Here is a 27598-nt window from a genome sequence, read left to right as displayed (position 1 = left end):
AGTTCCCGCCCACTTTTGTTGTTGATACGCTATTCAAAGGAGGAGTGCAGTGTCTCCATCTCCATTCGCCTTTCTGATTGGCTTCCGTCGCCCACGTGCGCACCCCCGTTTGTTCTTCGTCGCGACTTATTTTCCGCTTCCGGTGCGCGCGGAGGCGTCGCCTGGTGGCGGGTTAGCGTTTTCCCGCCTTTTCCTCCTCCGCCTCCGGGTTCTTACGACGGACCAAAGGAAGCAGTTACATCAGGGAGATGGAAAGGGCGACAGCTGCTTCTAGCGCGCCAGAAGAGGACGGCGGCAACGACAGCAACACCTCCACTGGCGGCGAAGAGGGGGATAGGAACACCGAGGAGCCCGTCGTGTCGCTAGCCGAGGTGCTGGCCGAAAACGAGGAGTTGGAGAATGAAGCGCGCGCCGTGCTCGGCGGGAGCGACCACGAACGCTGCAGTTACTCTCAGGTGAGACGAGCGGGGTGGTGGCTGAGCCCGGCGTGGTGGAAAGGTTGCTTCTGCGAGGCGCTTGAGAAAGCTTCCTTAACCTATTGCCTTCAGGTATGTCGGACTACCGCTCTCTTATTCTTAGCCAGCAAAGCCGATGCCTCTGCTGGCTGCGGATGATGGGAGTTGCAGAGCATAATATCTGGGGAGTTCGGGGGTAGGAAGTTGGAGAAAGACTTGTTGGGGGGCATGGAAGTATCTCACAAGCTGTTACTAGTATCAAAATAGCAGTCTGGTGAAAAAGGGAAGATAACAACCTTCCTAAATATTCCTCTGTGTGTGGGTGCATGCCTTGGAGTCATTGCTGACTCCTGTTGACTGCCTGGACTAGTCCCTGCAGTTTTCTTGGCAGGATTTTGGAAGTGGTTTGCCATTGCCTCCTTCCTAGGGCTGAGAGAGAGGGACTGGCCCCAGGTCACCCAGCTGGCTTCATGCCTAAGGCAGGACTAGAACTCCCAGTCTCCTGGTTTCTAGCTGATGCCTTAACCACTACACCAAACTGGTTATTTAAAGCTGAGATCAGTCAAGGAGATCTTGTCATCTTTTTGGTCTTTAGGTTTTATTTTGTTTCACTGTAATCAACCAATAATTTACTGGCTCTAACAATAATTGAAATATGCTAAATTTCTGTATTTATACTTTTAATTACACAGTTTTCCAGACATGTTTAACAGAAGTAAATGTGTGTGTTTTTTAATTCTTTCTCAACAAAAGAAGTTGGTATAAGTTTAAACTACCATATGTATTATGGGCAACATAAACTATGAGATGGACTCTACCACACAAAAACATTTTGGTATATGATACTGGTAGAAAAAGACAGCCAAAAAGGTAAAGTCACATCTGTCATAGCAAGGACTCAATATATAGTATTTTGTACAGCGATATGCTGTAGTTTTTGTTAGGGCTTTTTTTATTCAAGAACACTTATTTCCTGTTACAGTGTTTTTACAGCAATAGCTTGGTACTGAGAATGGGAAATTAAATATTAATTGTAAACTGTTTATAGTTCACTTGTTACAAAAATATTATATAGAGTATATCCTAATTATATGTGCTTCACAAACAATAGCTACAGTTGATGAATACTGTATCATTGCTTTTCTTTTTGTTATAGCTCCTTGTTGCTTCCGTAGAAATAAAGAGTAGAAGCTGAGTTATCTGTCTGTTTCAGTTTCCAGTGTTATCTGATAGAACATTATTTAATTGCAGTCTTTTTATATTTGCTGTTTATCTACTTGGGTAAATGGAAATTGTATTACAATCACTTATTCCTGGTTGAATTAGGTATAAGGTAAGTATAGTGATCTATGTTTTGTGACATAGCTACTTAAGAATTCTGGAGAAATTATTAAACCTCCAGTAAGAACAGAAACTATATTTAATTTCTGCCCACGGGTTTGTTGCTCTTGGGGTTTGTCTGTAAAGGCAGAATCTTAGTATGGTACTTTTCCCAGCTGTTCATTATTATGCTGTTGTTGTCTTTCCAGGGTGCTGTAAAGAGGCAGGCATTGTATGCCTGCAGTACATGTACACCACCAGGTGAAGAACCAGCAGGAATTTGTTTAGCATGCAGCTATGAATGCCATGGCTCTCACAAGTTATTTGAGTTATATACCAAAAGGTAACCAAAGAGAAAATAAGTTTATCATTTTTAAGCCAATTTATTTGCCAAGTTATCAGTCTTCAACAATTTAAACTAGAATACAATTACATTTTTTAACATATATATCTGATATAACTTTTGTGACATTTACCTTAGAGATTTATTGGACACAGGATATTATTAAATGAATGTATTTTAAAAGTGAAATGTTTGAGTAAATAAATGTAATTTTTAAGTTCCGAATTTCCAGCTAGAGAAGAACATAGTGCTACTTCAGTACAACAAGATATAGCCAAAATATATATTTCTAGAGGTTAGAGAGCTGTTTTAACTTCATGATATCTTTAGGATTACTGTATAACTTAATTAGCTGTGTAAATACTTACTATATAGACATGTATTTTGGTTTCAAAAAAATTGGACAGTAAATACAATTTATAATTTTTTGAAGTTTTCCATCCAATATGAATATAGTTTGTAAATGGCTTGCTTTAAGTATCGTGGAAGATCATGACACTAACATCTTTCAAAATTTGCTCTTTTTTCTTCCAGAAACTTCCGTTGTGACTGTGGAAACAGCAAGTTCAAAAATCTGCAATGTAAGCTACTTCCTGTAAGTATAAAATATTAGGTTTACATTTGAGAGAAAAGTGGCCAAACTATTATTTTTCTGGTTTAAATTATAAATTAGTGACAGTTATTGTGTACTGACCATCTTACCTGTCTCCTAAGAAATCTGTATGCGGGCCAAGAAGCAACAGAACAGTTAGAACCAGTCATGGAACAACCAATTGGTTCAAAATATAGGGAAAGGAGTACGACAAGGCTGTATACTGTATACTGTCGCCCTCCTTATTTAACCTATATGCAGAGTACATCATGAGAAATGCCAGGCTGGAAGAATCACAAGCCGGAATTAAGATTGCAGGAAGAAACACCAACAACCTCAGATATGCAGACGATACCACCCTAATGGCAGAAAGTGAAGAAGAACTAAAGAGCCTCTTGATGAGAGTGAAAGAGGAGAGTGTGAAAGCTGGCTTGAAACTCAACATTAAAAAAACTAAGATCATGGCATCTGGCCCCATCAATTCCTGGCAAATAGAAGGGGTAGAAATGGAAGCAGTAACAGACTTCATTTATTTGGGCTCCAAGATTACCGCAGACGGAGACTGCAGCAATGAAATTAAAAGACGCTTACTCCTTGGGAGAAAAGCTATGGCAAACCTAGATAGCATATTAAAAAGCAGAGACGTCGCCTTGCTGACAAAGATCTGCATAGTCAAAGCTATGGTTTTTCCAGTAGTAATGTATGGCTGTGAGAGCTGGACCATAAAGAAGGCTGAGCGCCGAAGAATTGATGCCTTTGAACTGTGGTGCTAGAGAAGACTCTTGAGAGTTCCCTGGACTGCTAGGAGGTCAAACTAGTCAATCTTAAAGGAAATCAACCCTGATTGCTCATTGGAAGGATCGATAATGAAGCTCAAGCTCAGATACTTTGGTCACCTAATGCGAAGAGAGATCTCTTTGGAGAAGACCCTGATGCTGGGAAAGATTGAAGGCAAAAGGAGAAGGGGATGGCAGAGGATGAGATGGTTAGATAGCATCACTGAAGCAATGAGCATGAAACTGAGCAAACTCAGGGAGGCAGTGAAGGACAGGAAGGCCTGGCGCGATATGGTTCATGGGGTCACGGTTCATGGGTTCCCTCTTTTTAAAAATGTCATCTACGTGGTTCTCAGAGGTAGGCCTTCTCCATCTTTGTCTCCCTCTCTGGAATAGCATCCCCCTAGAGACTTGCTTTGTCTTATATAACTGGGATTTAGGAAGACAATAAAACCCTGGTTATTTCAATAGGCCTTTTAGGGGGAGTTGATTTGAGAATTCTTCCTATGTAAAAGTATACATGGGTTTATGATTCAACTGCATAGGAATAACGAGTTATATAATATTGTTTATTGTTTGGGTCTTTGCTTTTGCTATTTAATCTTGTTTATGTTTGGTAGAATTGTAAGCCACTCAGTCAATTGACAATTGGAGCAGCATATCAGCTTAGTAAAATAAACAAATGCAAGCAAATTTCATGTCAGTTGATGAATATATACGTACTTCTTAATAGTACAGTTACTTTTAATGGTAATCTATACCTTAATTTAGACACCAGTAGATGGGAACCTTGAGTGCCTCTTAACTTCAGTTGGAAGACCTAATTTTATTTTATACAGTATTTGGATCTGCCTTCATTAAGGACAGTTGATAAGCATACAGTGTGTCAGGGTAATATATCATTGTTATTGTCTTTTATGCCTGGGATGATTGAAGTAGAATGCACAATGTAAATAAAATGTTTTTCTCTTTAGATAAATTCTTTTTGACTTATCTTCTATTTAAGATACCTGTCTTACTTTTTTTTTTAGGAAAAGGCAACAGTGAATCCAGCAAATAAATATAATGATAATTTCTATGGATTATACTGTGTTTGTAAAAGACCTTACCCAGACCCTGATGATGAGGTAAATTGTATTGTAGTGATGTATCGAAGATGCAAATACATTTTGTGTGAATACAGTTCATAAATTGTAATAATTTTCCTATCTTTTATTATCTATTTTCAGTGAAGAAACAGGAATTTTACACATACAATTGAAAAAAAAAGAAAAGAAAACCACTCTGTAATTTTGTGTTTTGGATATTAGAAATAAAACATTCTTAGAGAAATTAGATCCAGGAACCTAGCTTATCTTAAAACATACTTCCTGTTCTGAGATTGTAATAAAAGAAGGGTGATATTATTTCTTGGAGATATTGGTATTTTCTTTCAGAAATTCAGCCAGTGCTTTGAATGTCTGTTACCCGTACTTTGTCCCAGGAATACTGAATAAGTTGCATTGTGACATTGAAATGTGTGTCTTTTTCCCAGTCTGTATAATTGAAAAGCTATTTTAAAAATGTATAGCTGTTTAAATAAGTTTCAAAGCAATGTATAGTGTAAATATTTACAAAGTTAGAAACAAACAATCATTAGAGAATTTTTCCTGGTGAGTTGGGTTTGCTCCTCACTCACTTTTTCAGTGTTGAAAGATAAAAGTGGAATGAAGTCCCATATTTTTCACTGATATAGATAGAGCTTTAATGATGTAAAAACAAACACTTTTGAACTGTATGCAGCAATGTGTTGACAGCTAGTATAGATGTGATTTTAAAAAGTTATATATGAGAATGCCTGCTCAAGCAAAGCTGATAGTAGCATTACATGTTCTCTATAATTTCAAAGACATCTTTCTGACGAGTTGAAGTAATAATATATTTTGTAATACAGTACTATGACTCTGTCTTTAGATTCCAGATGAAATGATTCAGTGCATAGTTTGTGAAGATTGGTTTCATGGAAGGGTAAGCAAATGTAATAAAATTATTTCATAAATGGAAGGGATTAGAAATATGTAACTTGTAAAATCAGATTTTTCTTAAAAGACTTGCAGTCATGAGTCTTTCGGAGAATAGTTATATAGATCCTTAAATAATTGAATTCAGATTTTCAAACCTATACACCGTGTCCTTAAATCTGCATTTAAAATACATTTGGGTGCTGCAGTCTTTTTGTTTGGGAAACATTTTAATAATATGAACTGCAGCCTTTCCAAGGAATGACAACCTTGAAAATAAAGTTAATACTTCATCTCTGTGAACTACAAGTATGTGTGGTTTGTGGTATATACACTGCATAGATTAGAATGTAGAAAACTAAGAGGAAAAGATGAGCCCTGATGCTAGACCCACTGTTCTAATTTTAATGAAGAGTCCTCCTGTTTGTCACTAATATACAATTGTTTTGAATTTCCATTTTTTTTTTCCTCAGCATCTTGGTGTTGTCCCTCCAGATAGTGGGGATTTTCATGAAATGGTATGTCAGACTTGCATGGATCATTGCCCTTTCTTGTGGGCATATGCCTCGCGGTTAGCAGGTAAGGAAACCAACAGTTGTTGTTGAGCTAATAGTTTAATCCGGATCCAGTATCTCAACTCAATGAAATGAAAGTATTTGGATTAGGTGCTTTAGTCTAATTGACATGAATGCAACACTTATTCAGCTTGTTGTAGTTCCTTAATTGATTACATTGTTGGGGATTAAATGCCTAAGTTTTTATGATATGCAATCTAAAATTTTAATACTAAACATGCCTGCATGGAAAGGAATCCTGTCCTGAAAGTTGAATCTGACCAATTAGCCAGCTGCTTATTGGGGGTTGAGATGGGGCAAATACCAAGCACTGTATTCAATTAGCAAACATTACATTTGCTCAAACTTCTACTTCATCTTCTGTGATTTTTTTTTTTTGCTGCAATTTTTCAGTATATAGAGGGGGAGAAGCATTCTTGTAAGAGATTGTAGTTCTCACCTAATGGTATTTATGCGAGTACATTCCTTACTTGAGCAGCTTTTGTGCAAGTGATGGCTTGATTGTTGGATGAAAATAAAGGTATGCATTTGGGCTTCTCTAGTGTAGCCCAGCAGTGGCAATCTGTGCATAGAATATGTACAAATAGTCCTCAGTCTTTCTAATTTAGCAAGATGTATACTACTAGAAGAATATCTTTTTACAAGGCCCTCTGATATTAGATCAGAGTTGTGAGAGGTTTTACTGCTTTCTGATGGTTCTGACTATATAGATGCCTAGTACTATATTGTAAAATATTAAGCATAGGCTTATTAAATTACACATTTAAAATTTTATTCAAAAATTACATTTCAAATTAATGACCTGTATTTTGACAATTTTGTTAGAAATCATTAGAATTGCAAGGAGAATGACTTGGAAACTTAGTTTAAATATTATCATTTTATCATTGCATAAAAAGATTCAAGTGGTGAGGTAGTTAATCCAAGTCAATAGCTTAATTTTATGTCTTTTTGGGGGGGGGAAATTGTGATGAGAAATCGGGGACCATTGTCAAAATAAAAGTATGAAAAAATTAGTTGCAAATCAAAGAAACACTCATTTCATTATTTTTCAAAATGTCAGCAAAGATGATACAGGGACTTGAGGACATAACCTATGACAATAGGAAGGAACTTGGGATGTTCAGTCTGAACAAAAAGAGGACTTAGGGGAGATATGGCTTTTGTGTATAGGTTCATGAAGGGAAGTGATAGGGAAGAATACCAAGAACTATTTTCCATGGCTCCAGGAACTAGGACTAGAAATGATGGGTATAAATTGCAGCTATCTAGAGTTTGTTTGGTCTACTTATGGAGGTTGTGGGTTCTTCATCACAGGAGATTTTTAAGAAGAGGCTGGATAGCTGCCTCTCAAATACGGTTTGTTTTCCTGCATATTGCAGAAGGCTGAATAGATTATCTTTGTGGTCCCTTCCTACTCTACAGTTCTATGGTGACCACGATAATGTTTTCCTAAGTATAGAATTATATAAGTTACATCTGTTCTGGGGCGTTCACTATGCTTGATAGTGATGCATAAAGATTACATCAACATTGGGGTACTATAATTTTGCGTAGATGTAGTTTGTCCATGAAATATGTAAAGTGTTTGGGATTGATTACTTGAGGCCTGTTCCATATCACTATGCCCGCTTCCTCAGATTGGAAGGAGAAGGCACATTTTCCATCTTTGGTGGAGGCATTGCTGCTGGCTCTACGGCTTCACCAGCACTATGGAAAATTTAACTTCTGAAGCTTGAACTATTTTTTTTTTAATTGGTTTTTAAATTGAGTGAGCTACTTTAAGTGGCATATAGCATTAAAATAATGGAATATACTTTTTTATATAACTAAAATAACTATATTTGTCCTGCTATCATGACATACTTTTCTTACTGGTAACCTTCACAGTCAGACATTTTTTGAACAAAGACTTTGGAATTACGGGTATTTTCTCTGTTAGGAGCAGGGCATAAAAATACAGTGGTGCTTAAAAGTTTGTGAAACCTTTTAAATGTTCAATATTTCTGCAAAAATATAGCCTAAAACCTGATCTGTTTTCCAAACAAGTCCTAAAACTAGATAAAGAGGACACAGTTAAACAAATGAGTCAAAAACATCATACTAGTTCATTGATTTATTGAGGAAAATGATCAAAAGCTACATATTGGATATTCAAATATTTGGACATACAATATTGAAAATTCAAAAAGGTTTGCAAAGTTTTAAATATCACTGTATTAGATCAGTAGCCTATACTTCATTAAAAGATGAAGAATTATTATTTTGTAATTGCAACATTTTTTAAAAAATGTCTTTTTGGAGATAGAGTACAAATAAATGACCATGATAACATGTGACATTATTACTTTTCCTCTTTAACAATGTTAGTTTTATTGTAATAACTGATATTTAACTGTGGAAAGACATTTTAACTAATTGAGGTAGAAATAGCATTTACTACATTCATTCTAATAGGTCTAGGTGTCTGTCTGTTGTAGTTCCAACTGTGACCAAAGTTATTGCTGCAGCTGATAATGGATCTGTGCTGAATGTTGAAGAAACTGGAATAATTAAAAATGAAAACAGTGTAGATCAAATGAAGACTGAAAAGAAAATAGTACAAATTAATGAACCATCCACCAGTTCTGGCAATGAATGTTCAGAGGTAAGCCCTGTACTTCTTGCTTTGCAGCATATGACTGAAAGCTATAATTCTGGGCTCATGATATTCCTGGCTGCATCATTGCCAATGTATGTATTAGGTAGATTCATGTAGCCTGATCTAATTTATGAGAGTCAGTTTGGTGTAATGGTTAAGACACTGGGCTAGAAACTGGGAGATCATGAGTTCTAGTCCTGCCTTAGGCACAAAGCCAGCTGGGTGACCTTGGGCCAGTCACACTCTCTCAGCCCTAGGAAACAGGCAGTGGCAAACCACTGCCAAAAATATTGCCAAGAAAACTGCAGGGACTAGTCCAGGTAGTCACCGGGAGTCAAGACTGACTCAAAGCCACCCCCCCCCAAAAAAAATCTAATTTACAGAGATCCATAATGCTGCCTGCAAGTGGGTAGAACTCATAGCATTTGGGTTCATAAACTCTACCCCAAGCTTTCTCTAGTACCAGTGACTTTTTGATTTTCATGCATTTAACTCAAAAAGATGAGAAGATTTCTGTAAGCATATTTAGCTGAATACATTTACAGAACTCTTCTGAAGTGAAATAATGCCTTACTGAAGCTAGCTATATCAATGTGCAGGTGAAGAATTGCATACTATACGGGACTAGACAGTAAATTTGGAGGGCTAAAGAACCTGGAATGAGCAAAGTTTGGAAATAACGTTGGCTACTTTTATTTTACTGCAGTCAGTTAAGAAGGAAATACTCACTTGCAAGCTGCAAGAACTTCAAACCAAGCAGAACCTGAAGCAAAGCACAGCTACCTTTTGGCCACACAACTGGCGAAACAAATTGTGCACCTGCAAAGAATGTATGGTATGCATTTTTAAATTGTAGTATCCCTACTTGCTCTAGAGGAATCCATAGTTCTTTTCTGAAACAATTACCTGGGAACTGAGTGGATGCTCTGGCCTGATTTGGTTGAATTTAATCCTTTTTGCAACACCTAAATGGGACTGCTCTTTTTCAGGGAGGCTGTTTCTGTTGGGTGGGAAGGTAGTATATGTTTATAATTTTATGTCTGCCATTTTTTGGGTCATGAAGACATCTTAAATTCATTGTCTTCCTTTTTGGAAAGTAAAAAACTGACAGTAAAAATTGAAACATTGTAAAAGAACTCACATTCAGTAGAATATTTCTTAAAAATATAATGCATTACAAAAATAATGACTGTTTTTTTCTGTCATTTGCAAATCTACATAACAAGTCACTGTTAGGGATTTGTCTCATTTAAAAAGTTTATGAAAAGGTGGGGGAAAAGAAGTATCGTGTGTAGGGATTTTTGACTTTGCTGTTACAATCCACATTTTTATTGGTAGAGCTATAGCTGTTTGTTCCTCCACTCATAAACTTGCTGGAGTTGTTTTGAACCGCCTAGGTTCCTTTGTCTCAGAGTTATTTTTTCCCTCATCTCACTTCATTTTTATACTAATTGTAAAGAAATTTGTATGCTTTTTAAACAATGAATTTGAAAGTATTTTGCTTCTATTTTGAATTCAGAAAATGTTTTATAGATCAAGATGTGCAGTGAAAATAATTTCTTATTCTTCAGAAAATGTATTCTGATATGGAAGTCCCATTCCTAACAGATGAATGTGATACTGTCTTGGCTTATGAAAATAAAGGGACAAATGACCAAGAAGCAGATAGAAGAGATCCTCTAATGGACACACTTAGCAGCATGAACAGAGTACAGCAGGTAGAACTCATCTGTGGTAAGTAATTAAAATAAATTAGGAATAATTTGAATAGGATGTTGCTTTATGTATGAAAATAGAATTAGGAGAGAGGGCCTATTTTAATTGATACTCTTTCTAAAATATTTTTATTAATTTGGAGGCTGGTAAACCTAGCCTAGCCAAAAGAATCTCATACAATGTTGTTTATGGTAGTTGACTAAATTAGAATGTTTGGCTTACAACTATCAATTCAGAAGAAAGTTCCATTGAGTTCACTGAAACTTACTCTTGAGTAAGAATGTATAGGATGGTCCCTGTAGTATACCATCAGCAGCAATCTATCAGGAAATATTTAAATTAGGTAAGCAAAGTGTCCTAGAGCTCTAAGGAGTATGAAGAAATTATTTATTTATTTATAAACCAGTAAGCTGGGCTTATATTGTGACATTCCCCCCACCACAAAAAACAGGGAAGTAGGGAGTCAGTATAGCTGTAGTATAGATAAAGCAATACTTTTTTGTGGGTGTGGGTGTCATCTTTAAAGCTGATTGATAAGCCATAAAGGAGAAAAAAAATGATATAAATATACAGCTACAGAAAAATATTTTTTTTATTTGGTTCAGAGTACAATGATTTGAAAACAGAATTGACAGACTATTTGAGAAGATTTGCAGATGAAGGAACAGTAAGTATACAATATCACATACTATTATTAAAATATTCTTTGGATAATTGAAAAATATAGCAATTGTTACCTGTACTACTGTGACAACCTGGACATATGGATCTTCAACTATGTAAGAAAGGTCAGACTGTTAGGGCCCTTTATCATATTTCAGAGGTAAATATGCTGCTATCACCCATATAATTTAGATTAATAAACATCACCTGGAACATGCAAATCTTAAGCTGCTTAGATAAAGATAGGTTGTTTTTCCAGAGCTTTTCCCCTTTTTTCCCCCTTAAGAGCCAAGCGGGAATGCAGTACCAGCGATCTAGAACATGGATGAGACATGTCCCAGGGTAGGCAAAAAGATTAGATTTCCAACTTAATACACATCATTAAAGAATCCTACAGGAAAGAGTAAGAAATGGTCAGTTATTAATTAAAATAACACAGAAACATAGTTTTTACTATTTAAGGTCTATCAAAACATATCTATCTAAGCTTAACCTTTAGGGATTCCTACTGGGTGATTCCATAACTTCACAGCATGTTCTTCACTCTCTGCCAGCTGCTTGAAGCCAAAGGAAGATCAGTCAGCGAGTGTTCTAGGACTTTGGAGTAGCTTCTAAAGAGGGAAATTCAACCTGACCAGTCAGTATTTTAGATGACCTTGATCAAACTGTTTTAGATTTTTTCTACAATCCTGTTTGGTATGTTACCAATCAATATAAGATGTGTGGTTTCATGGTAGTTTGATCTGAATATGCCTAGATATGTCCTTTGTTAGAGGAACGATCTGAAATTGGGGAAGAGAAGCTTGAACTCTTCTTAGTTAGCCATAGATAGTTATGAAAGTATACAAAGATTTAAATTTAAAATCAGAACACTTGTTTGCAAATTAGAAACAAAGGCAACAGACTTTGTAGCAATTACGTACTATGTGCATTTGATAAGTGAACTTATGACTATAAAAGAAATTCAAAATTTTGTATCTGAATTGCTAGTTCTGTGTTCATAATGATAGCAGAATTGGAACATTGAGGCTTATTGTTTTTAAATCTAGCAGTTGAAATGGAGAGACCTGCTGTTTGTCCTTTTGATAAAGTACCTCAAATGTCTGGGGTGCAGAAGTCTTGTAAAACCTAAACGCTTCTAAATTTTCTTGGAACTCCAAGGAAGGGAACAGTGGAGACAAAAATAGGAGAAGGCTTCTGTTCTCATTAGTATAGTTTGCTGCTCAGTTCCTTCTGTTTTAGTCAGTGCATCTGGAAATTCTTCCCCTGGTCTTATCATTGCCATACCTCCTAAAGCCTTCAGTCATCTAGCTAGAACTGCTTTGTAAAGCATTTACTAAAAATAAGCTGGTGAAGAGGAAGAGCAAAGTGAAATAAGTAACAAAAGAAATGGATCAAATCCTGGCACTAGCAGCATATGTATGTTAGGGTAAAAAGCATGCTGTCTTCCATCAACCAAATTGCTGGTTTGAAAGTGTTGCTATGTTATTTTTATGACTATTGTCATAGTTTCATATACTTCCACATTTTTATCACATTCATAATAAGAATTACCTTCAGTAAAACTGTTATTTCATAGCCAGTTATTAACTGATATTATATAATTATTTATTTATTGAATTTATACAACTGCCCATCTCAAATACATGACTCTGGGTGGCTAACAAAGAATGAAAACAAGATAAAAGCATGATAACAATAATAATAAATAACATATAGAGCAGCTGAGGTACAAGCAACTAACACACTTAACATAATCATGATATGGGCTTGACCACACACCAGAGCCCCAGATTCAGGTAGCAAAACCAGGTATTCAGGGTCCTATGGAAAGCCAGTAGGGTAACCCCAATAGGAAGGGGTCTCTTCCTGAGTCCTGCCAGATGTCACTCCCTAATAGATGGGGCCTGGGGCATGCCACTCCTGGATCTAACAGGACAGGTAGGTGCAACTGGGAAAATATGGTCCTGCAAGTGATGCAGCCCATGCCATGAAGGACTTTATAGGTCACTATTAGAACCTTGAATTGAATCTGGCATACTTGGCATATTTGTTCAGTTAATATAATTGGCCAAAACTTCCTCCAGTTTCCAATTTCCAAACATTTCAGTCTGTTGTGGCCAAAGCAAATGGCTGGTCTCCTGGTACTAATGTATTTATTGCATACACTTCTTGCATCTGTAGTCCACTTCATTAGGTGCATAAAATGTAATAATTAAGACTTTGGATTAGGGTTGGGGAGACCCAGGTTCAAATTCTATTTAATCATTAAGCTACTGGGTGACTTTGAACTCCCAACTTTCTCAGCTCAACTTACCTCACAGGGTTGTTGTGAGATTAAAATGAGAGGAACTTCCCATATCCAACATCTTGAACTCCTAAATGAAAGCAAGATGCCTATTTATTTAGCATATTTATATAGCCACCCATCTCACAAACGCGTGACTCTGGGTGTGGCATACAACACAACAACAGTTAAAACCTCCATAATGATTTAAAAGCAATCAAAAGTAAATAAAATAAACTTATAAAGTAAACATATAAAAGAAACAGCTAAAACCAAAGAAAACAGGAGAGCAAGCATCACTTAATCTCATAAAGCACCTTGCAGGCTCTCCCTGAGATCCCCAAGGCTGGTGAAAAAAACCATGTTTTAAGTGCCTTCTGGAAAACTAGCATTAATACATCAAATTTATAGGCCACCTGTAATGACTCTGTGTGGCATACAAAATAAACTATCCAATACAGTGCAAACAAAAGAAGTGATAACTGAGAGATTAATGTATCGAACAAATGAATATAATTCCCACAGTGGCACATACTTCATAATCTAGTGCTTGGGGGAAATCCCAGGTCTTCAAGGCCCATTTAATTATTAGTCAGCTGGAGTCTAATTGGCCAAAACCTCCACAGAGGGACAGCACTAGCCAGCTGGAAAGTAGTCAGACTGATCTGACCATGACAAAGGACTTGTTATGTCCTCCAACTTCAGGTCATGTTACAACTGCCTGAATAAAATAATAAACTTCAGGTCATTTTACAACTGCCCCAAATAAAATAAAAATAATGTGTGTCTCTCTCACACACACACACACACACACACACACACACACACACACCAGCATGAATCAGTCTCTCAGCCTTGGAGACCCCACCAACCTAGTGATGGAATTGTGCAAGATATTGCTGAGCAACAGGGAGGCCTGTACAACAGCGACAATCCCAACTGATCCCTAGAACAATTTCAGTCACAGGATCTCACATCTGGTTATCTGCAGTGCAGTGCCTCTGAAAGCTGTTAAGGCTTTCCAGATGACAACAGCAACCGTACCTCCCCCACTCACCCTGGCTGTGCATCTGGTGCCACATTCAAAACTAGGTGGGAGAATTTCTGAGAGGGGAACCCCTAACTCTAGGACCCACCCAGGTCTCAGTACTTTATGCCAAGTTGGCTACCTCATCCAAAATAAGATTGTGGATGAGGGCAGATTTAGCCTGGCATAGTTGGAGTAGCTGAAGCCCAGTACTGCGGAGGATCCAGAGACTTTGCTTGGGGATGAATGTTGAGGGCTGGAACATGGAATTGATTTTAAATGTCAATTCTGCCTTCCCCATGAGTGACTTCAGATTCCCACCAAATCATCCTCTGCCCATGATAATTAGGATGTTACTGTGTGCCCTCTCTCCCCCATCAGTCCTCCCCACACTCCCTTCATTCTCCCAGGAGCTAGGCTAACTAACTAGCCCACTCCCTCCTCATAACAACCATATTCCCCGCCTAACTGTCAGAATAGCAACATCTCCAAGCTGCCTCTGCCAGTCACACTGGGCAGCTGCAAGGCATGGCAGTCAGAAGAAGGCTGCCTGATCTAAATCCAATCTCTGCGTGGACAATCAACAAACCCCTTGCTAGCTCCCCCTTCTAAGCCCAGGAACCAGCAGCTACTACCCCTACAAGTCTATATTGTACTCACAAATTACCCACCAACCAGAGGACACAACCATGTTCTGAAGGTCCCCAAATAAAATGCATATAAATGAAAAGACAAAATATGTATAAAAGGGGGTAATGATTATTAAAAGTGCATTTCACAAACAGAATTTTGAATGAAGTTGGATCAACTAGCATTGATAAAATCTGAAGGGTGCTTAGAAAAAGGCATTTGTATCCTATTCTAAGTCACACTGTGAAGTGGAATCTGTTAATGATTCAAGTTCAGCAATTCCATATCGTAGTACTGAATTGAATTTATTTTAGTAAACTATAGCCACTTTAAATACTGTTAGCAAAATTTGAGAGTTTCCGACTCTCCCCAGTTAGAATTCAGTCTGGCAGAAGATCAGACACAAAAGTACCAGCTGAGATTTTAAAGTTTTATTGAAAGCTTGCCAATATAGTCAGCTGGGGTCTCCCCTTAAGACAGAGAAGAGCCCCGGTCACACCCAAAGAAGATGATTTTATACATGTTTCTTACGAAGAGATACAGCAATTAACAAATGATTGGCTGAAATTGGCATAAGTATTGGCTCCTCCTTATTATTGGGGGAAACTTATCTTCCTGATGACCTATTGGTTACTAGTCAGAGTTTGGGGCACCCCCCCTTTGATCTTCTGAATTTTATTGTTTCCTAGAATGCAGATCGGGGTCACTTTCTCCCATATCTTTATGGCCTCGACACTTTGGGAGACAGGATGTCTGCCTAAAGCCTTTCAGCATAACAGAAATGAGGGAAATGTGTGAAGGTTCATGAACATCAGTTTCCTTGTATACGTTTGGTTTTCAAATGTAAGGAAATAAAGATGAGAGAACTGGGAGCCCTTTTTCATAAGGTTTCAATACCACAAAATGTACTGGAAGTTTGACAAGTTCCCCCACCCCTATGATGCTTTTAAAACTTCCAAATGTTAATGTCAGACTTCTGTACATTTATTATTTTGGTTTTTATTGGTGCATTTGACTTAATTGCATTATTTAAACATCAGTGAAACTCTTTATACTTTAACATTCATACTACTGTCTTGTTTTTATTTATTTTCTTTTTGTTAACAGGTTGTTAAACGAGAGGACATTCAGCAATTTTTCGAAGAATTTCAGTCTCGAAAGAGGAGGAGGATAGATCAGATGCAGTACTACTGTAGCTAGACTAGTTTGGAGGTCTTAAAAGACTACATATATAACTCTCACTGCTAAATTCTGGGGTTTCCCTCCCAATTTAAATCTAACGTCTTGTTCATCTTGATTTGTGTCCTAGAAAGCAGAGCTTATTATTTGCAGCCATATGCATACACCAATTTCCTAGTAACTATCATGGATTCACAGAATGTAACTTGTGTCAAAGAAGGGGTTGGTTAGTGTTCAGAAGATACATATTTAGGAAGTATATTGATCCCCTCCTAAGATAGTATAAGTGACAAAAATCTTTTTATGACTAAAGGAAAAACCTAGATAAATGTACTTAATGGATTAGCATTCAGGGTCAAGGTACTCCTTTCTCAAAGATTTATTTTGAATGCAAGATTTCATATCCGCTTGGTTTTAGTGCATTCATTTATAGTATATTCTGCTAGCTGTTGCTATGAAAAAACGATTTGGATTATTATATGGCTTGCTGAAATAGTTGAAGTACAACTTTTAGCTAAAATTAGACATTCGTGACTTTTTTTGAGTCCAGAATACATATTACAGACAGCAGTTACTGATAGGCAATGATTGTACAAAGGTTTAGTGATATTATCACCAATGTTTTAACTGACTACCAGTGTAGAATGTGTAAATTGCTGTTTGGTAGGTGACAATTATCAGGTTATCCATTGACTTTTTAAAACTGAAAGGAGTATCTGAAAACGTATATAATGTAATTGTAAATGTTTAGGAAGAACAGCCTACAAAGCTATTTACCAAACTGTAAAATATGGCTGTGATCTTTTGTAATTACGTTAGAGAATGCAAGCCCTTAATACTGCAAAGAATGTTAAAAACTTCATGTAAGTGCATCTATTTTCTATTGGTTAAATTTATCACCTAACTACTAAAGATTCACAGCATTCACATGCTGTAGACCAATACCTCAGTAAAATGTTTAAAGTTGGCGAGTGTTGTAATAGCAAAGCGTAGTTCTAAACATTTAAAGCTGAAAGTACATTGTGCTTTTGCTCATCCAGTAGTGTGCTTCAGCCTGATTCCCATCCTCACAGAGTTTTGAAAAGGAATGATAATCCTCAGCTTTTCATTGGTTATGATTTTTCTCTCTAGTTATATTTTAAATTAATTAAAAGAGTCACTACTATATGTGGTTCTCTTGAGTGCAGTGTGGCTTTATATTGCTGTTAGGATGGTATGAAAAATAACAAACATGATTGTCATGAATATCAGTTACTGTACTTGCCAGATTAGAGCTAATAAGCAATTGTTCTACATAATTACAGAGGGTTTTTTTTAAGAGTGTGTGATGCAATATGGTAAATATGCATTGAAGAAATGTTATCAGGCAGGGTGTTTCAGTTTCGGCAATCTTTCATAACACAAGAGGAACCCTCCAAGTATTGCCAACTGCAGTTTACTATTTTTTACTACTGGCAAACATAATAGGCAGAAGGATATCAAAATCTATCCCTGCTAGAGAGCAACACCAAACAAAAATTACCCCAATAAACTTGAATTATGACTGGTTTAGGATGTTAAAGTGCCAAAATGATTATCTTTTCTACTCTGCCCAGTAAGGAATCTGAAAGTCCAGACATAGATCAACCATTTGATCTAAGCAAACTGTAATAGAATTCAATTAAATTGATGAATTACGCTGATTTATTGTAACTATTTGAGCAAACAGGAAATAAATTACTTTTCTAAAGAACAGGTATCTGCACCAGCATACAAAATCTTTCATGCACAAAAATAGGAATAAGTTGTCTCCGAAATACTTTTCCCTTTGTTGTTTCACTTTTATCACTGTCAATTTACTAATAAAGTTGCACATGGGTTCTTCTTAGCTACCTTTGTATTTGGACACCACTCACATTACTGTTTTGATAAGTTGTGAGTGTAAAATGCAGCAATGTGGGGAATGTTTTGGTACTATAGAGCCTACCAGTCATCTCAAAGGCAAGCAATGCAGGCTGGAGTGCCTAGCCTGACATACTTTGCAGTATTTATAGTCTATGAGGCTATTTAAATCCTGGATATTCTTTTTATATGTCAGCCTTGCCCAAGGTGAAGTATAACCAGTGATGGCTTAATAGTAGGGTCATTCATGGAAAGGAAAATGTTTTGTACCAAACCTGGAACAAACCATCACATTCCAGAAGTTCTGCCAAGCCATTTTAGATAAGCTGCAGTTGAGCAGGAACAAAAGACTGAATAATGTGATTATTATGAGTTTGGGCTAAACCAAAATCCAGATATCCTGAGTGATTCTACAAGGCAAGTAGGATAAGCCTGGTGTGCATCACTCCCTTCAGCAGTCTCCAGTGTGGATATCCCACCAACCTGCCTACCTCTCCAAATCTTCCCACTACCTTCCCTTCTTCAACCACTGCTGCCAATGTCCTTAACTATATCCCTGCCCTGTACCACTTCTTCCCAGAACAAAACCATCCATTTTGTTCCATATGTGGACCAAAATGTACTTCAGTTTGGACATGGATTACTTGAAATATTTTGTGCATCCATATTTATATTACCACAATCCTGTTAGTGGCCTGACTTAATGACTGGCCAGAAATCAAGTGAGCTCCATAATATACAATACACTTGAACATGATGTAGAATACACTGTATTAAGGCAGCTTTGGTAGGCCATGATCCTTAAGGTGATTCAATCAGTTTGAATACCGTGAGTTCATCGAAAGGCGGAGTCGTCATTAATAGCTGAAGTGTGGTATGGTTAGCTTCCTCTCATACAGTAACTATTATAGTCAACACTTTCAATGCAGATGAGACAAAGAGAAACCCCTTTTAATACCTTGCTTAAAAGTGGTTCTCTTGAATGGTATCTTTCCAACTATAAAACAAATCTGTAAGCCACAGTATAGAATTAGAGCCAATTAAAGCAACACACGGCACTGACCAAGCTTCTTCAGAACTCCTTTAGCCTGAAAGTTAAAACAGTATGGAAGATAAGCAGAAGGGTAGGCATAATGGAAAAATCCTAAAATTTGAGATGAATTTTATGAATACACTGAAGAGAGTAGGTTGTCTCCTTGAAATCTACATTTTGTGGTATACCTACCTCCATAATCTTCCCAATTATTTGAAAACACATGCTTGAGGTCTTCATCATGGTCTTTTTCTTTTCCTTGTTTTTCCCTTTAATGTTCATTATTTGGCACTTGAATTGTTTCAAATAAAGATATTGCCTACTGTAGCCACAGAGTTTTATTGGTACTTTTCAAACATGCAGATTGTGAATATTAATATCACAATGTGTTTAGTAACTGTTCAAATTAAGATCTTTATACTCTCAAAAACTTTCAAAAACTTAGTTTCACAGAAGTGGAACATTTGTAATGAAAAATATGTTACACTTGCATTTTTCTAGACAAGCCATTTATTTGAAATACCAACTATATGTATGATAAAGTCAGTGTTAACATGCTTCTCAGCAACAGTAGAAAAATAGAACCAGTGAAAACCTTTTTACAATTGTAATGGTACTCAAAAGAGAAATGTATTGTTTTACAATGCATCGCACAAGACTAGAATTCAATTCTAGGCGGTACCTAAATAAAAATTCTATTTTTCTTAAAAAAACAATATGTACAATTGAAGCGTAAACAAATTTTACAAAGTACTGGTTATGCAGGTTGTAGAAAAAACACTTGCATAGGACATGAAGTTGGTTTAAGAAAATTTCTGAGCCTTTAGCATTGAAGGCACTTGACTTTATACCAGTAACAGCACAAGAACTTTATCATGGACACTTAACATCTCCCAGAAATACATACAAGTATAGAAATAGTTTTTTATTCTTCAGCTTTCCCCAGCATTCCCCAACTATCCATCCACCATATAAACACACAGTCATTGGAAATAACTAGAATAAGAGTGGCATCTTCAGGCATTTCCAAAATAACTTACATAACAGGTGGAAACGGTTTGTAATATTCCACGGCAAAAACAAAAGTATTGAAGGAAAAGATACTAGCTTTTTCCTATTCCTTAAGAGGCAGAAAGAGACTGAAGACAGAAATTCAAATATGGAGTACACTAAATGGTTAGCAGGGCAACTATTGTAAGCCTGCAGGACTACAAGTAGTAGCTGTTAGTATTGCAGAAAAGGTCTTTGTAAACACACTGGGTGGGTTTTCAAGGTGCCTTGGGTGGCACGTCCTTCTCCAGAAGCAGGCCCTTTGTCTTCTGAAAAATGCAGCTGACCCCACACACCTGGAGAAGCATCAGCTCCTTGTGCCTATCATAGTTTTAAAAATTCTCATACAAATATTGCACATGCATGGAAATTAAATGAAAATGAATCTCAGCCACAATTTAAATCCCCTTTTTTTCTTGGCAGGATGCATTCAGATCAAATTTGATACTGTTACAACAAAATTAGCAACATTCTGAAGCTATGTAAGTTCAGCAATTATCTGTCACACACGTGGTTACAGAATATTTGGGACTTCCAACAAATTTATTTTAAAAATTCATTAAAATGTATTTTTAAAAATTGCTTAAAATTGTACTGTGCTTTGAAAATGGTCTATACTCATTTATTACAGTAACATAGAACAGTTGAGACTATTTGTTGATTTGTGAATCCTGCATTTTACCAGAATGTAAAAGTAATTTCAATTATGTCACAATTTCTTTTATTAATTTATTCTTAGGCAAAATTAATCCCTTGAAAACAAACTGTTCCTCTGATTTACTGGGTCAGATATATTTTAAAAATGTTTTTTACTTTTTGCAAACACACACAGGATAAAATCAAGATGACTCTCCTTAAAAAAGGGATGGGTAGGTGGGATGAAATTCTTTATGCAGAGTCAGTAGAAGAGTTACCTAGAGGTCCACAGATAATTTCACTGAGATTGTAATTAACACTAGCAATTAACATACCCCAAATCTTGATGGGGATTAATGTTCCATTTATATATGGCCCAGAGGAAAAGGCAAGAAGCCGGAATTCTACAGCCCCCCAAATCTCTTTAGGTTCTTCTGTTCAAATCAGAATATTTAGGTTTAGATTGTTAAAGTGGTACAACACTCTTTAGGTCTGCTACAGAATTATTTCTCAATATTTACCTTCATCTAAAACTCTTCTGTGAAATGATAGCTTACTTCACTTATGGAGTGTTTGTTTTTCTACTACTCATAAAAAAAAGTGTAAACTGAGTCCAAATGGATTATCTGAATCAATTCAATAGCTACTTTTGTGACTGAAAATGTATGCCTTGAGTTTCTCATACATAAGCCTATCACATTTCACTGGTAAACTGGCTTTGTGTAGTTGGGGGGGGGGAGAGAGACTGACTGACTGCTGGCACTGGAGATGACAAAATAATGGAATCCTATCTTTATCAGTGTCAACATTGAAGCAAAGCATCAAACATTCTTGAAGCAAGTTTGATGGAAAATATGTTTAAACTCCAGATAATAATTAAAGAGATGCTTGGCAAATGGCACTAAGCAATTATCCTATCATCAGGGTGCTGTCTTACCAATGAATTCAACTTTTCATAGAATGTATTTTTTCAGTTCACAAAGATGCAACACAATGCCTGAATTATAGCAAAATTAATGTAGTGTAAACTATCTGGATAGGCTACTCATTCTCATTTTTCTTTAACAGTGTTTTCCCCCTAAAGGAAATAGGAAGTGGGAACTAAAAGATCAGTGGAGACTTTTTAAAAAAAAAAAAAAAAAGCTCAGAAAAAAATTTAAACACTGAAACATTTTACTTTTCAACAGTCTCAAGTACTAAAAATCTAAAAACAGATTTAAGGTTAGCTAACAATCTGGCTAAGGTGTTCAAGTGATGGAAGAGCTGTATTTTTAGAACTAACCACCATGTCAAGTCTTTGCTGGGATTACCACATAGAGGTACTGAAATTTTTCCAGTCCATGCAAGAGAAATATGTGGCAAGTACCTGAAACAGCTGACTGCTGAAATGGCCATCCTTATTGGCAATAATCTATCAGCCCAGCATCTCTACTTTATGTTCATAAAACCCAAAAGAACCTCCCTTCCAATATGTTAGAACCAACTTCAACAAACCCCCGAAGTATTCAAGGGGGGAATGAAGAAAGTAAGTGCTAAACTGCTTATAGCTCATTAAACTGTAGCCATTATTCTCCAATCTGTTTTCTGTCCACAAAACAAGAAATATATAGCACTCAGTAACATCATTAAAACTGCAGCCCTTGGTTTCTTCAGAGGCAGAAAAAAGGCAATAAGCATTCCTCTTGACGTCTCCCCTGGGGAGGAAGCCTGTTCTACCAAAATGTAGCATTAACACCCATGTCAAATGCTAAGCAATTATTTTCTCACCTCCTTGTGCTTGCTATGAAATCTTACCATCTGTGTATCCTTCTAAAATGAAGAATCAGATAAGCACGTCTTACAGGACTGTCACCCATTTGAAGCATTAGTTGCATTGTAACCAAAGGGCTTAGAAAGTATTTCTTCAGTTTTCATGTCCGAAAAGAAAAGGAGATTTTCAGAAATCCTAACAGACTTGTACCCCTCACTTTTAAAGAAAATCCTGGCCACAGACATTATTGAGTGCTTGCTACATTAGCAGCCTGAGACTTGGTAAACAGAGCAAACACATTAGGCTGGATTCTTGTGTTAGTGGTAGAGCAGAAAGGTTGCAAACCTAACCAGAGCAGTTATGTAAGTGTGCTGTTCTTTGGAATTCCTATTATCATTAAAAAATAAAGACAGATATTTTCACCATCTTGTAAGAAAATACATCTTAAGTATGGAAGTATGCAGCCTAATGCACACTGAATACCAGGAAATGATTTAAAAAAAAAAAAAAGAGACACCCAAAATAGTATGAATGTACAGTCCTATAAAATACGACAGTAGAAGTTTAACATACCAATATAAAAACTAATAAAATTAATGTACAGGTGCAAAAGGCTACCTTTTATTTTCTTTTTTTTAAAGGTGCCAGTGAAAATATATTTTTGAGAAGAGTTTTAACAAAATCTGTTGAAAACATAAACCCTGAAGCAGCATTCCAAATAAACTGGGAGCATGCCATCTCTTAATGAAGCCATGTATATACAAAAATAATAATTAAAAAAATGATATAGCGCTGGCATTGAAAAAAACTGGCCTGACAAATTTCAGGTCAGTGATTTCAAAGAATGATCTTTCACAATTCTTAGGCACAGAGAAGAAGTGGAGGTGGAGGGTTTTCAGAGGGCAGATTTTTTGTACAGGAAGTCTGGAGACTTTCTTCCTCTACTTACAACCTCTTCCCTTTCCAAATTTGCATTTCTCTGGGCTTCACTTTCCAGAGGCTCAGTGTCGGCCAATCTCCTGCTAGATGGTTCATCATGGATTTCTGAACTGTAAGAAGGCAGAGAAGGTCGACTAGAGGTTAGTCCATACGTTAAATCGGTTTCTATTTTTGTTCGTCCCCTTGCGTGAATTGAGATATTCCCAGTGTTCTCCTGGGCAGCCAAAGCTAAGTCCAACCGCTGGGGAGGTTGTTCTAAGACATCGAGGTGTATCGGTTCATTCTTTTGTCTGTGTGGATGCCCTTCTTGAGAAAGTGCATAGTCTCTCCTAGGATCTTCTAGTTTTTTAGGAGAAATGTGATTAGGTAACTGAGTGGTTTTTAAGCCACTGGGTGATGCTTTATTGTGGCTATATAAATCTGGGCCAAAGTAAATACCTTGAGAAGGTGAAGGGGTGTGCCTGGTAAGGGCAGGAGTAGAAGGTCTGCATGCAGCATTTGAAAAATCATAGAAATCAGGATATTCCTGTTGATTCTCTCTAGGATCCAACTTTTGCTCAGCTGAATGTTTCTTCCGTGAACTGTGTATGTGCCTTGTCTGAATGCATGAAATGTGCTGAGGTGGTCCTGGTGTAACCTCCAGAACAGGCTCTGTGTCAACTGTAAGCTCTGGCAACCTTCTGTCCTTCAGAGACATAGTTGACACACCCATCGCAATATCTGGCATCAGCTCGTTGAGAACAGGTTGAACACCCTGAAAAAGAGATCAATTTCAACTCGTGCTATCTTCTAGCTATGCCAGGACTACTTTGCCCTACAAAATCCAAGATTACAGCTAAGAGCCTGACATTCAACTTGCACTGTTTCATACATCACATTGTATTTGCTCAGTAAAGGAGAAGCTTACATGCTTTTTCAAAGCTAATAAGAAAAGATAGCATTTTATATTTAGTGCTTATATAAGAATTTAGCTTCTGAAATCAAAAGCTCTGATTTGAGCACAAAGATTTGAGCCTTTCTAAGCAAACCAGTTAAAAATTAAAACATGATAACAAACCTATAGTGATATTAATGTAGGGAAGCGAGGGAGCCCAAAGTCTCAACAAAGCAGAACTTTTCCTTTAGTATATCTGCAATTTGGATACACACACATACACACTGTATATATTTAAAAACCTATGTTACAAAAAGCAGCCGTGTATCTAGGATAATATATTCCTATGTGCACGCTTGTCAATTTCTTGTGTTTCCTGCAGAAGTGCACTGAATTGTTAATTAACAGGAAGCTCCTACTGAATTCATTAATTCAACAGCCAGATTTCAAAAAGCAACAACTATACATGGAATGTTTTAATATGATTTGTTGATAATGTAAATAACACTGGTCAGCAACAATTTTGTCACATAGATTGTAACAGGTGTTCTAAGCAGGCTTTTTCACAGAGTTCAAAAACTAAATCAGATTTTTTTTCTATTAGGGTTAGTTTTCTTGTGACCCTATCTTCATCATTATTCATGTTCAATTAGTGACATTTCGGTACTATATTTTAACTACTTGTAAGAATAATTTGTAATCTAATTATTGCAATCATTGAGCAAAATCTAGCTTATTATTTTAAATATTATATTGATTGTAATAGTGTTATACTTATCTACCTGTTATCATGACATGAAACTGTAAATCATCCTGATACTTTCTGCTCTGTGTGTGATGAGTTAACATTTAACTCTCAGAAACAAAACTTCACCCCACATATCAAAAAATGCTTTATTTTGGTTGTAAAGTGGGTGACTAAGATAAGAATTGGGCCACCTCACATTTGTTGTGTGACATGTGTTAAAGCTTCTAACACAATGGTGAAAGAGTTCATGCTGTTGCGTTCTTATGATTTGGAGGGAGCCAAAAGACATTCATCAGACTGTTATGGTTATTTCTGCCTAACAAGCACAATGATGATGATTAACAAATTCTTCTCCCAAGAAGATGGTCTAGCGTTTTGTAAAGATGTTCCTTTGGTTATGGAGGCAGCTGGCTATGGACACAATGTAAATGGTGGGTGCTTGTTCACTGACTCCTTAAAAATTAGCTGGAAAGCTGTCCTTCATAATGGAAATAAATTACCATCTGTACCGTTAGCCCATGCTGGTAATATGAACAGTAGTATGAGAACATGAACCTACTTTTGGAAAAGATCCAGTATGAAAAGTATAAATGGAATACTTGTGGAGACCTGAAGGTCATTGCAATTCTGCTTGGCCTGCAACTTAGACACAAAAAGTACTGTTGTTTTTTTGTGTAAATGGGACAATAGGAACAGGAAAGAACATTACATTCAGAAAGAATGGCCAAAACGTACTTCACTTGTTCCAGAAAAAAAGAATGTGGTAAACAGTCCACTTGCTGAGTCTGAAAAGTCTTCCTTAAGAAAAACCCAGTTAAAGCAATAGCTGAAACAGGAACTGAATTCATGTACTTGAGGAATAAATTTCCCAGGATTAGTGATGCTAACATTAAGGAAGGTATTTTTGTAGGTCCTCAAGGCAAGAGAATTGCTAAAAGATGACAAATTTGATGAAGAGTTAAGTGAAGTTAAAAAGGCTGCATGGCAATCATTCAAAAACATCAGCAAAGGGTTTGGGGTTTTTTTGGTGGAAATCATAATGTAAGAAATTATCACAAAATAGTGAGTGATCTCCTAAAGCTATGAGATGTAACATGTCACTGCAAGTTTATTTCTTGGACTCTCATGCGGACTGTTTTCCCTGACAACCATGGCGCAGACAAACATGGAGAACAATTTCATGGAAAAGCAGTACCAAGGCAAGGAGAGTCCCAATATGCCAACTGACTACTGCTGGACCCTTAAGAGAGATGTTCCTGAGGTGAAATTTAGCAGAAAATCAAACACTACTTCTTTATGGGTAACACTTTGGTTCTTTCAATTAACTTGTAAATATAGACTATTATCAAAGTAAAGTTGTCTGTTACTCAAAACTTTGCCTGGTAGATAAATTCTGAAAACAAATTGAATTCAACATTAAAATACTGTAAGATTAATCTGTTATTGTTTGTGTGACACACATACTTTTTTTGTTACCCAATCTAATTTAATTTAAAAGCAGTGTTAGTTTTTCTGATACTGAAAAAATATTCATATATTAATTTTGTATGTTTCTCTTTTGAACCCTATCAAACCAGATGGCCAAGTTATCTAGGAAACACACTACTGAGGTAATGGAGATTTCAACTACTGTGATATCAACTGGGAATCAAACTCTGTGGCAAGCGGGAGATCCAACAGGCTCTTGATATGCCTTGCAGACAACTTCATCATCCAAAAGGTAGAAAAAGGAACTAGAGGATCACCTATGTTGGACTTATTACTTACTAATAAGGAAAAAGTTATGAAAGGAGTGGAGTTAGTAGGAGCCTCATGAGAGCATGACCTTGTGATTCTAGAATTCACCATATTGCAGATGGGGAGAAATGAGGGTAGCCAGATTAGTGTTTTAGATTTTAAGAGAGCTGACTTTAACAAGCAAAAAAAGGAAAAAGTAGGAAGGATTTCATTGAAGGAAATGGTTTAGGAAAGCTGGGAATTCTGAAAAAATGTGCAAAGAGAAAGAGAGAGAGAGAAAAGGGAGGCACTTGAGGAGATGTGGTTGCACCGTGATCTCTCTGATAAACTGAGAAACAAAATAAACTGAGAAACAAAAAACAAAACTGAGAAACAAAAAGGACAAGTTTAAAAAATGGAAAGAGGGACATATAACAAAAGCACAGTTATCAGGAAATACCCTGAATTTCCAAGGATGGGGTCAGAAAAGATAAGGCCCAGCATGAGCTAAGGCTTTCTATGAATGCCAAAAATAACAAAAAAGGGTTGAGTATGTACAGAACAAGTGAAAAGACAAGGAAACGGTTGGCCCGCTGGTTGGAGAAGATGACAATATGGTGATGGGCAACAAAAGAAAGCTGAACTTCTTAATTCCTACTTTGCATCTGTCTTTGTGGAAATGCAAAAAGCAGTCCAACTTGTCAGAAGCTGCCCCATGGGGAGCAGGAAAAAAAATGCAGATCAAAATAAGTAAGGAATTAGTGAGA

General features: G+C 36.7%; 2 protein-coding genes across 3 annotated transcripts in view; one reads left to right on the top strand and one right to left on the bottom strand.

Moving 5' to 3' along the window:
• The first annotated feature begins 158 nt into the window (after positions 1-158).
• Positions 159-19445, top strand: UBR7 (ubiquitin protein ligase E3 component n-recognin 7). Its single transcript, XM_007435195.4, has 11 exons — positions 159-455; positions 1985-2118; positions 2653-2713; positions 4518-4613; positions 5440-5493; positions 5960-6065; positions 8542-8708; positions 9409-9537; positions 10274-10436; positions 11024-11085; positions 16133-19445. The coding sequence occupies exons 1-11, from the start codon at positions 249-251 to the stop codon at positions 16223-16225; spliced, it is 1272 nt and encodes a 423-aa protein (XP_007435257.1). The 5' UTR covers positions 159-248; the 3' UTR covers positions 16226-19445.
• A 151-nt stretch (positions 19446-19596) lies between these two features.
• BTBD7 (BTB domain containing 7) overlaps positions 19597-27598 on the bottom strand; it is a 76785-nt gene continuing 68783 nt past the window's right edge. For both annotated transcript variants that reach the window (XM_088145213.1, XM_088145214.1), the window contains exon 11: positions 19597-24247. In XM_088145213.1, the coding sequence (XP_088001339.1) occupies positions 23450-24247 (798 nt within the window). In that variant the 3' untranslated portion in view covers positions 19597-23449. The remainder of the gene's footprint in view (positions 24248-27598) is intronic.

Source organism: Python bivittatus, unplaced genomic scaffold, assembly GCF_059951505.1.
Source record: "Python bivittatus isolate LINGU-HERP-01145 unplaced genomic scaffold, Pbiv_v1 ctg000480_np1212, whole genome shotgun sequence".
Lineage (NCBI taxonomy): Eukaryota > Metazoa > Chordata > Lepidosauria > Squamata > Pythonidae > Python > Python bivittatus.
The sequence above is the reverse complement of the archived record's forward strand: the minus strand, read 5'-3'. Positions and strand labels throughout refer to the sequence as shown.

Excerpts from the sequence above, each read along its gene's own strand:
- UBR7 (XM_007435195.4), top strand. The coding sequence starts at position 249 with ATGGAAAGGGCGACAGCTGCTTCTAGCGCGCCAGAAGAGGACGGCGGC. Across the intron at positions 2,714-4,517 it reads TGCAATGTAAGCTACTTCCT|GAAAAGGCAACAGTGAATCC; the intron begins GTAAGTATAAAA and ends TTTTTTTTTTAG. Across the intron at positions 4,614-5,439 it reads ACCCAGACCCTGATGATGAG|ATTCCAGATGAAATGATTCA; the intron begins GTAAATTGTATT and ends CTCTGTCTTTAG.